The sequence below is a fragment of the Kogia breviceps genome, chromosome 8 (genome assembly GCF_026419965.1).
Source record: "Kogia breviceps isolate mKogBre1 chromosome 8, mKogBre1 haplotype 1, whole genome shotgun sequence".
Taxonomy (NCBI): Eukaryota; Metazoa; Chordata; class Mammalia; order Artiodactyla; family Physeteridae; genus Kogia; species Kogia breviceps.
The window spans coordinates 20,404,615-20,415,354 of NC_081317.1; the positions used below are offsets into that span (position 1 = coordinate 20,404,615).

General features: G+C 50.9%; 1 protein-coding gene across 2 annotated transcripts; it reads left to right on the forward strand.

The window, feature by feature from the left end:
- Positions 1 to 7,474: 7,474 nt before the first annotated feature.
- Positions 7,475 to 10,152, forward strand: HDHD3 (haloacid dehalogenase like hydrolase domain containing 3). Of its 2 annotated transcripts, XM_067040946.1 has the most exons (3): positions 7,487 to 7,584; positions 8,647 to 8,736; positions 9,069 to 10,152. In XM_067040946.1, the coding sequence occupies exon 3, from the start codon at positions 9,243 to 9,245 to the stop codon at positions 9,996 to 9,998; it is 756 nt and encodes a 251-aa protein (XP_066897047.1). In that variant the 5' UTR covers positions 7,487 to 7,584; positions 8,647 to 8,736; positions 9,069 to 9,242; the 3' UTR covers positions 9,999 to 10,152. The 2 variants fall into 2 exon arrangements, with proteins under 2 accessions (XP_058927141.1, XP_066897047.1); XM_059071158.2 differs by lacking the exon at positions 8,647 to 8,736 and having other exon boundaries at positions 7,475 to 7,584.
- Positions 10,153 to 10,740: the final 588 nt, after the last annotated feature.

Consider the following 10,740-nt stretch of genomic DNA (forward strand, 5'->3'; position numbering starts at 1 on the left):
GAGAGTGACGGAGCGTACAGGCTCCTGCAGTGGGAGGGGCTTGGCAGGGCCGCTGGGAGCCAGGTGAGAAAGAGGAAGGTGGGCTGCAGGGCTGGAGGTTGGAAAGGTACATCCTGCACCTTGTAGGGAACTTGGGTCCTATTTTGCATCTGATAGAAAGTCATCTGAAGGATCTTAACCAGGACTTAATATGTGTTCCAATTTCCCCCATTCTGCTCCTGTGAAAAAAATGGAGGGGTGAGCCAGAAAAAGCCTGGTTGAGAGACTGTTGCCGACCCCCTGGAGCAGTGACAGTGGCCTGGACCAGGGTGGTGGCAGAGTGGAGAGAGAAGGAAGCAGAATATATTCAGAATACATTCTGGAGATAGAATAAGAAAATTTTGCTGATGCTTTCACATTGTGGGGGGGGGATTGAGGGAAGGAATGGGAGGCAACAGAGATGCCTTCATGGGTTTCTGGCTTGGGCAGCAGGTTTCCATTCATTCTTCTGAGGGCGACGTGAAGTAATGTTTCCCCCCAGTGAAAGTTCAGGCCCAGCTAAGGAGGCGTCAGTTTGCAAGTCCACCTGCCTGTCTGCAAAGTGACAGAGAATCCCAACTCTAGAGTCAAAGCAAGGTTACTTTGGATGGTACAGCAGTACAACCTGTTTCAAAATTTGGAATTATATGAGTCAGAAGCAGCTCCCCTGACTCCTGGCAGTTTTCCCCAGAGCTGTGGCCAACTTAACTGAAGACCTGATCTCATTGTGTCCTCAGCCTTTGGGACTTGAAGAGTCACCCAGAGGCCCGAAACATTCATGGGAGATCAGCCGTTGATGGGTCTCGGGGCTTGGGCCACACCAGAACCTTCCTCCACCTTAGTTTCTTGGCTTCCTGGCCCCTGGCCCCTGAGCTCATTTCTGGTTAGTGTGGAAGGGGACATCCTTCAAGGCCATCCTCCATTCATCATTGCCAAGCACATATGGGGGCCTGGCTCTGTTCTAGGCACATGGAGATGGGAGACAGACACTGCCCTTTAGGTACAAACAGTCCTCAGGGAGCACATAACTGTGTCTAGAGCCCCCAGGGGTATAAACTTTGAGTGGAGTGATGATGAGTGTCCCTGAGGAGAACCAAGAGGTGGACCTGTTACCAATGATGTGACAGGTGCTGTGAAGGCCACACCTGGCCTGACCTGGTCTGAAGATCAGAAAATACTTCCCTGAGCGTCTGATATTTAAACGTAGACCTGGAGAATGAGCAGCCAAGCTGAGACAGGTTTAGGGAAGGGCCTTCCCGGCACAGGGAACCCTGGGGCTAAAATGAGCTGGAAGGCTGGGGTGGCTGGAACACAGGGGAGGATGGGGAAGAGAGGCCTGAAGTGAGCAGAGAGACACCCAGGGCCAGACCGTGCAGGGGTTCAAAAGCCATGTTGAAGGAAGATGGGAGAGCCTTCTCATTCTTCCCAGAGAAAGGGAAGCCATTTGAAGGCTTTTAGTCAGGGGAATGACTGGCTCTTGATCTGCATTTTCTAAAAGCATTTTAACAGCACTGTGGCAAAGTGCAAATAAGAAATGTGGCCGGGCTTCCCTGGTGGCGCAGTGGTTGAGAATCCGCCTGCCGATGCAGGAGACGCGGGTTCGTGCCCTGGTCCAGGAAGATCCCACATGCCGCGTAGCAACTAAGCCCATGAGCCATGGCCACTAGGCCTGCGCGTCTGGAGCCTGTGCTCCACAACAGTGAGAGGCCCGCATACTGCAAAAAAAAAAAAAAAAAAAGAAAAAGAAAGAAATGTGGCCTAGACTGAGTGGTGACAGTGGGGTTGGAGAAGGGAATGGATTTAGAAGGTAGATTAGCTGTCGAGGACGAACTTGGCTTGAGCTCCTGGGTGGCTGATAGGCCATTTACTGAGGTGGGAAAGCTTGGAAGGGGAATCCTAAATTTAGCTTGGGTTTGCAATGAGGAAGCTCTATCGACAGTTTATGTGACTCTCCGAAGGCCACGCCACAAGTGTGTGGCAGAACTGGGTCTAGAACCCCAGTCACCAAAAGCAGCAGAGCTGGGATTTGGACTCGCGTAGCCCAACTCCAAGGCCTCTACCCTTACCCACTGTGCCATGCCACCTCCTAATAAACAGTAACAAAATTATGACCCTAACTTTATGCTGTTAGTAGTTCAAGTAATGGTGTTGCCTTCAGGCATCATGGACTGTGTGAGTGTCACCGTCGAGTCGGGACTCGCACCCGAGGTACCAGCCTACTGTCTGCTCCACCCCCACACCACTGTGTTTTGTCTACGAAGGCAGGAATGACCAGGCAGGCAGCTGGAGGGATCTGGGTAGTCCTGGGGGGCCTGGCTCCTCCACAGTCCCCGTCTCCTGCTCTGTGCCTTCTTCTTGCTAGTCGTAATTTTATCTTCGGGCGGAGAACTCAGTTTTAACAATCAACAAAGCATTTTATTCTCAGATTCCCAGGCACCTGGTGAGCATTAAGGGCCTCTCTCAGCAAGATTAGATTTTTTTATTTCCCTCTCACATGTGCCAGCGTGGACGGTATTTGTCTCTGTGGGACATCCTGAAGGCCACCACAAATAGGCAACACATTCCATTGTCCTCACTTTTTGTTTCACTAAGATCCCTAAAACTGGGCTTCCCTGGTGGCGCAGTGGTTAAGAATCCACCTGCCAACGCAGGGGACACGGGTTCGAGCCCCAGTCCAGGAAGATCCCACATGCCGCGGAGCAACTAAGCCCGTGCGCCTCAACTACTAAGCCTGCACTCTAGAGCCCTTGAGTCACAACTACTGAGCCCGCGTGCCACAACCGCTGAAGCCCACGTGCCCTAGAGCCCGTGCTCCACAACAAGAGAAGCCACCGCAATGAGTAGCCCGTGCACTGCAACGAAGAGTAGCCCCCACTTGCCGCAACTAGACAAAGCCCGTGTGCAGCAACGAAGACCCAAAGCAGCCAAAATAAATAAATAAATAATTTTATTTTTTAAAAAAAGTTCCCTAAAACTACCTCAGTAGGCCTATGGTTGAGGGTCCCCCAAAACAACAGGCATTTTAACCAAACATTTTACTACCAATTTCCCAACTAGGGAAGGGGGAGTCCTGACCTATCATATGCCCCATGTGGACTCTACCAGCCAATTCCACATATCAGGGCCTGTGACTTACAACACCCCATATTCTGCATTGTTCTGGGTACTCTTGGTTGCCAATGACAGAAACTTAATTCAGTAACAAAAAAGGAAGTAATTGGTTTCCATAATTGGACTGTAATAAGGTCAAGTGTAGCTGGATCTAGGGTCAAAGGCTCTCATGGAGACCTCTGTCCCTTCCTAGCTCTCAGATGTGTCTGCCTCAGCTTGGCTTTATTCTAAAATGGGCTTTTGCCACTTGACAGCACCATGATCCTTAGATGGTCCTTAATCCCAGAGAAAGACAGATCCTTTCTATCCCGTTATTCACATAGCAAATCTCTGGAGGTCTCTGATTGGCCCTGCTCAGGTCACATAACCAGCCTCTCCGTTCAGTCCCTATAAACAATGGAATGGGAGATGTGGCACCGTGATTGACAAGGTCTCCCTCCTTACACGGAAGGCTGGTGGGATGGCAGAGCTTTTGCACCTGTGGTCGTCCCCTTTGCCTGGAATTCTTTCCCCCAAAATCTGTATGGCTCTTTCCTTTTCATTGTTAAGATCTCGGTTTAAGTGTCACATCCTCAAAGAAACCTGCCCTGACACCCAATTTAAAGTCATTCCCCCATCACTCAGTCAGGATTCAAGTGTAGTAATTATAACCAAAGCCAAAATAACAGTAACTTAAGATGGAAATATGTTTCTCTCTAAGTAGTCCAGGCTGTGTCAGCTATATGGGGTGGTGGGTCACGGCTCCTGCCTCGTTCTGTCACCCTCAACAACATCTCGGCTTCTATCTTGTGATCATAGATGGTGGGTCCAGTTTCCACCATTAGGTCCTCTTTGCAGTCAGCAGAAGGAGAAGGGCAAATGGAGGGCATGACGCTTCCTTACAAGGGCCCAGCCTGAAAGTTGTACACACCATTCTGCCCTTGTCTGAACTTAGTCAGAGGGTCACACCTAGTTGTATAAGGGAGGCTGGAAAACAGAGCCTGATGAGGCAGCCCTGTGCTCAGCTAAAACTCAGGGGTTCAATTACTAAGGAAGATGGAGAGAATAGATATGCGGGCAAATGGCCATTCCCACCACATGGAGTTTCTTGTAATCACAGAAACAGTGCTCAGACTATCAAAGTAAAGAGGTCCTTAGAGACCATCTAAGTAACCACTCTAATTCTGTAGATGAGAGACAGACTCAGAACAGGGACTTGTCCAAATTCACACAAGTCAGTGGCAGACCAAGGCTGGATTCAGGTCTCGTAACTCCAAGCCCAGTGCTCAAAAGGGGGAGGGATTGCAAGGGGTAGAGGTGAGGGATTGCTTTTAGAGGGACTTTCTCCTTTTATGTATTACCTTAGCTTGAAGTGCATTTTTATATTCATGTATTACATCTAACAAGGATGTATTTGTGTGTTATTCATGTAAATTAAGTGAAAACTTGGCCAATACACGTGAAAAGGTGTTATCTTCACTAGTCAACGGAGAAATTAAAATTAAAACCTCAATGAGATACCACCATACATCTATCAGAATGCCTAAAATTTTTTTAAAAAATAGACAATGCCAATTTTTTTTAAATTTATTTATTTATTTATTTTTGGCTGCATTGGGTCTTCATTGCTGTGCGCGGAAGTTGTTGTGAGCGGGGGCTACTCTTCGTTGTGGTGCGCGGGCTTCTCATTGCGGTGGCTTCTCTTGTTGCGGAGCACGGGCTCTGGGTGCGTGGGCTTCAGTAGTCGTGGCACGCGGGCTCAGTAGTTGTGGCTCGCAGGCTCTAGAGCGCAGGCTCAGTAGTTGTGGTGCACGGGCTTAGTTGCTCCGCGGCACGTGGGATCTTCCTGGACCAGGGCTTGAATCCGTGTCCCCTACATTGGCAGGCTGATTCTTAACCACTATGCCACCAGGGAAGCCCAACAATGCCAATTTTTGAGACTGTGGAACAAGTGGAATCTCACACGACTGGTACAACCACTTCCGAAAACTTGCCCCATCTACTGAAGCTAGACATACGCATATGTATAGCCTAGTGATTCCACATCTAGGGATTTACCCAACAGAAATGTGTACACATGTGACCAAAAGATGTGTTCAAGAATGTCCATAGCAACATTTTCTAATATTTGTAATAACCAAAAACTGGAGATAACCCAAATGTCCATCAACAATAAAATGTGGGGTATTCATATAATGGAATATCACAGGGAGAATGAATATCTTGTAACTACTCAAAGCAACATGGATGAATCTTACAACTAAAATTTTGAGCAAAGGAAGCAAGACAAAAGAGTGCATGCTGTATTATTCCATTTAGATACAGTTCAAAGGCAAGTATAACCATGCATTTAGAAGTCAAGGTAGTGGTTCCCCTTCATAGGAGTAAGTGACTTGGAGAAGACAGGGGCACCAGGGTTCTGGAGATGTTCTTCTTCTTGGTCTTGGTGCTGATTGCATAGGTATGTTACTTTGTAAAAATTCAAGGACATATACACTTCTTTGCATTTTTCTCTATGTATATTTTAATAAAAGTTAAAAAATATAAGTAAATGAAATTTTTTTTTTTTTGGCCATGCCACGCAGCTTGCAGGATCTTCCCTGACCAGGGATTGAAGCCGCACTGTTGGCAAGCATGGAGTCCTAACCACTGGACCACAATGAAATTTTTTAAATTTTTATTTTATTTTTTGCGGTACGCGGGCCTCTCACTGCCGTGGCCTCTCCCGTTGCGGAGCACAGGCTCCGGACGCGCAGGCGCAGCGGCCACGGCTCACAGGACCAGCCGCTCCGCAGCATGTGGGATCTTCCCGGACCGGGGCACGAACCCGCATCCCCTGCATCAGCAGGCGGACTCTCAACCACTGCGCCACCAGGGAAGACCCCTAAATGAAATTTTAAAGAGAGAGAGATGTGTGTCTGGTGGGCCCAGCCTGGGTTTACTTAGTGCTTTTGGATGAGAATCTCAAGGAAAAAGCCCTCATGTAAGAAGCTTGGTTTCTCAAAGAGAAATAACCTAAGCCAGCAGCCAGTATTGTGACATGCCAGGTCCCTTCAGGAGCAATCACCAGGCCAGAGTCCACACAGGGTAGATCAAAGAATGAAACCCTCTAGGAATTTGTCATCTGCCTTAGGAAGGAAACTATACCCAGGAAGTGGACCCATTTTTGAACTGACGAATCAAAAAGAAGCTTGTTTCAAAATAGCAGGACCTCTCATTGGCTTTCCTGTGACATGCAAGGCTCCCTTTTCTCAACTGAAAAAGTTACTCAGAAAAAGAGAAAGGCCTGGAGTCAAGCTCTCCCTTGCCAGCCAAGGTCTGAGACTCTGAGCTTTGTGTTTCCTCACAGGCCTGAGCCCATGAGGGTGAGGCAGTTCTGAATGAAATGAACAGACCAGCCTTGGCATATAGGAAGATGTTTTGTTTTTATTAAAAAAAACCACAAACGGGTGGGGGGTGGTTGGAGGGAAGGAAGAAAGACAATTGCATGTGTATTTGTGCGCTCCTAGAAGAATGTCTGATGGCATAACAACCAAAACTGCAGCAATGCCCGGGAGGTGGTTGGGAAATGGGGAGGCCATTGCCCTTGCTCAGCTATACTTGTCCTTAAGCTTCACCTGGCTGCCATTCAGATCTTTTGCTCCTCCCCTAACTGGTTCATCCAAAGGGCCCCACCCCCCCACCCCCGTCACTGCTCATGAAACCATTGTTTTCTACCTCCATAGCTCTTACCACTTCTGAAATCTTGATTTTTGTCTGCCATGCCATGTTGCATGAAGGCAGGAACCCCGTCTTATTTCTCCCTATATCCTCCGTGAAGAACAGGGTCAGGCACAGAGTAGATGTTCAATAAGCAGTTAATGAATGAGGTTGGGCTTTTGCTTTTCACTTTGTACACTTTGTATTTTCAAACGTTTTTGAGATGGACACAACTTTTTTTTCATCAAAAGAAAAAAAAGATCAGGTTACTGCAGAGGACTCTACCCTCAGCAGATTGTCTTGGGTTAAGACAGGTTTCCACCTGAAAGCAATTCCCTCCTAGTACGGACGGGTGACTCAGACCAGAGAGGGGCAGCGCCTTGCCCAAGTTTACCCAGCACTCAGCAAGCCAGACCGGGACCCAAATCCCCCCCTCCCAAATTAGGCTGGGTACCTCCGGGGGTGTCCGGATCCTTGGGAGGAGGAGTGGGTCTTACGAAGGGGCAGAGGGTCACGGAAGGGACGGGGAGGGCAGAGGAGCACGGTGAGGGGGGACTAGAGTTCCGGGTTGAGGAAGGTGAAGCTGCAGCGGGAGCGAGCGAAGAGAACAGAAAGAAGTGGAGGGGGCGGGGCGAGGCGGAGGGGCGGGGCGAGGCGGAGGAGGCAGGCGGAGGGCTGGGACACGGGAGAAGAGGGGCGCTGCCGAGCTTCTGCGCCTTTTCCCGAGCGGGCGTGCGGCTGCGGCTTCCTTCTTGACCGGCTTACCCGCGAGGCAAGGTGGGTCGTGTGCCCCGGGGACTGGCGCGGGAGGTTCCGCTGCATACCGCAGGGGTAGAGATGTCGCTGTAGCAGAAGGCTACCTGGACTTTGGCGTCACCGAGCCCTGGAGGTGGGGAGGGAGGGTGAGCAATTCAGGCCTGCAGCCAGAGGCCCCAACTTCCGCTTCCAGAAATGGAAAACGCTGTGGGCCCTTTGTTCTAATCTTAGCTATGCCAGTGGCTCACTGCTTGACTCTGGACGAGTTCCCGCCCCTCTCTGGGCCTCCGTCTACCTATCTGCAAAGTGAGAGGGTCTTTGGACGGGTCTCCCTAAGTTCCAGACGGACTTAATTCATTTCCTTGACAAACTTCCTCTAGGGCTTGTCCTCAGATTCACCAGCCAAGTCCGTCCCTCAGCAACAGCTTGGCAGCACTCTGAACTCTGGCCCCTCAGGTTTTAGCTGAACAGGTTGCGTGTCTGGAATCAGCTCCGTCTGGGGCAAGAAGCTGCGTCCAGCCTCTAGGCTTTAGGCTGAGGAATTTGTTTTCTGTGCACTGGGTCCGTAATCCTTCACTGGCTCTCCGCCCAGGCAGGCGTCTTCATCTGGGGTTGAAAGAGGCTTTAAGACAGGTAGGAACAGGCTGCTCTGTCCTGCCTTTTGTCCTGGGCTGTACAGGTTCACTAAAGTCAGGTTTTTTTTTTTTTTTTAAATTTAAATCCAACTACGTCTAAGCAGTGGAAGGGAGTACTGGCCAGAGAACGTGGAGGTTTGGGTTCTAGTCCTGGCTGTGCCGCTGGCTGGCTGTGACCTTAGGCAAATATCTGCCCCTCTCTGGCTCAGTCTTTCCCGGCTGAACAGTCAAGGGGTGGGTCAGATGGTCTGCAAAGACTCTGCTGTCTTTCACATTCCGAACAATAGTAATAGCAGTCATAATAATTGTTTCCTTAGCTGACCTACGAGGCCGTGCCTGAGCTGGCCCCTATCTACCCAAAGCACCAGACTCCTTGCCCTGCCTCAGGGCCTTTGCACTTGCTGTTTCCAGTGCCAGGAATATTTAATCACCTCCATTTCCTGAATAGGCTTTCTCAGATCTCCACTGAAATGTCACTTGCTTAGGAAGTTCCCCGACAACAAAGACTAAATCGGATTTCTGGATTGATATCCTCATGGTACGTGCTGTCTTCATTATGCTTAAGTATTCATGTAGTTCTTTGTCCGATAGCTGTATCCCCTGTTCTTTAGTGCCTGTGCATGCCATGAGGCCTAGAAATCTGTCCCTTTCGCAACATCTAGCACATAATAGGTGGAGTGCACAGATAATCTCATTTAGTCCAACAGTCTTATGAGGTTGAGTCACTGTGCTTTTCTTACACATGAAGAGACTGGGCTTCAGAGTGACACTCTTAGGGTCACACAGTGAGTTGGCAGTGTCAGAATTTGAACCCAGTCTATCTCGGACTCCGAGGCCTGAACTTCCACCTCACTTGCCCTCGCACTCCAGGATCTTCTGCTGTGAAGACGTTACCTAAGTGCCAGTAGATCTGACCCACAAAGGCTGGAAAGAGAAGACCATCAGGTTGTTGGGCGCGGTGCCATCCAGCTCAACCTCCCCTAGACGCCCCCGGACCTGAGGCAGAGGTGGAAGTGGGGTGGCCTGGCCCCCTCCTGCAGACCCATGGCGCGCCGGCTCCAGTTACAACTGCTGACGTGGGATGTGAAGGACACGCTGCTCAGGCTCCGCCACCCCGTGGGGGAGGAATATGCCGCCAAGGCCCGGGCTCACGGGCTGGAGGTGGAGGCCGCGGCCCTGGGACAGGCCTTCGGGCGGGCGTACAGGGCTCAGAGCCACAGCTTCCCCAGCTATGGCCTGAGCCGCGGCCTCACCTCCCGCCAGTGGTGGCTGGATGTGGTCCTGCAGACCTTCCACCAGGCAGGCGTTCGAGATGCCCAGGCTGTGGCCCCCATCGCTGACCAGCTGTACGAGGACTTCAGCAGTTCCCGCACCTGGCAGGTGTTGGAGGGGGCTGAGGCCACCCTGAGGGCGTGCCGAAAACGAGGTCTGAGGCTGGCAGTGGTCTCCAACTTTGACCGACGACTGGAGAAGATCCTGGAAGGTCTTGGTCTGCAAGAACACTTCGACTTTGTGCTGACCTCCGAGGCTGCTGGCTGGCCCAAGCCCGATCCCCGCATTTTCCATAAGGCCTTGCGCCTTGCTCAGGTGGAACCGGCGGTGGCAGCCCATATTGGGGACAGTTACCAATGTGATTACAAGGGAGCACGGGCTGTAGGTATGCACAGCTTCCTGGTGGCTGGCCCCGAGCCTTTGGATCCTGCGGTCAAGGATTCTGTACCCCAAGAACACGTCCTCCCCTCACTGTCCCATCTCCTGCCTGCCCTTGACTGCCTGGAGGGCTCACCCCCAGGGCTTTGAGTCTGGCGAGGGAAGCGGTCGGGCCCAACAGACACTGGAGACAGGGAGCCCCTTCCTTCCCTGAGATCTGGCCTTCACCCCTCCCCCTGCAGCCTCCATAATGCATTCCGACTATAAAGCAGTGAATGCGGGGCATTCAACCCTGCACCATGAACCAGCTCCTGGTCTCTGAGATGCTTCGCTCCTCACACCTGTGCCCATTTTCTACCACGAGTCCCCCTCACCTCCAACAAGATTCATGAGGGCCCAACTAGCTTCAAAACCAACACTTTCAAACTTTCTTTTTAGCAGCAGGGCCTTTCGTCATGGGAGAGCTTATGTGGAACCCCAACATGCAAAACAGGAAAAATGAGAAACTGCTAGGGTTGAAGCAGAGGTCCTGGGGCCCTTCATTCAGGCCCTGAAGCCTCTGCGACTCTTTCCCCTGAGAAGCCTGAGATCAGAGGAGCTTAGTACCTGCAGGTACTGGAGTTCTCATTTAGGCGTGTCTGACTCCGAAGCCCATAGGCTTGACTGCGAGGTTACAAGTAGAATGGGATCCATGTCACACAAGACATAATGCAGTGGGGATCCAGGGATAATAGAAAAGGTGTCCTAAGGATGGCGGTCTTGAAGGGCACCCCAGTCATAGGAATAGCTTGGGGGTGGGAAAGCACGGGGAACGGGGACTGGAGCATGAGGTGGTAGGAGTGCAGGGAATAGGGGGGAAATCACTAGAGATTGAAGAAGTAGGTTGGGCTTT

What these genes read in the sequence shown, in the direction of transcription:
- HDHD3 (XM_059071158.2), top strand. Translation starts at nt 9,243, where the DNA reads ATGGCGCGCCGGCTCCAGTTACAACTGCTGACGTGGGATGTGAAGGAC.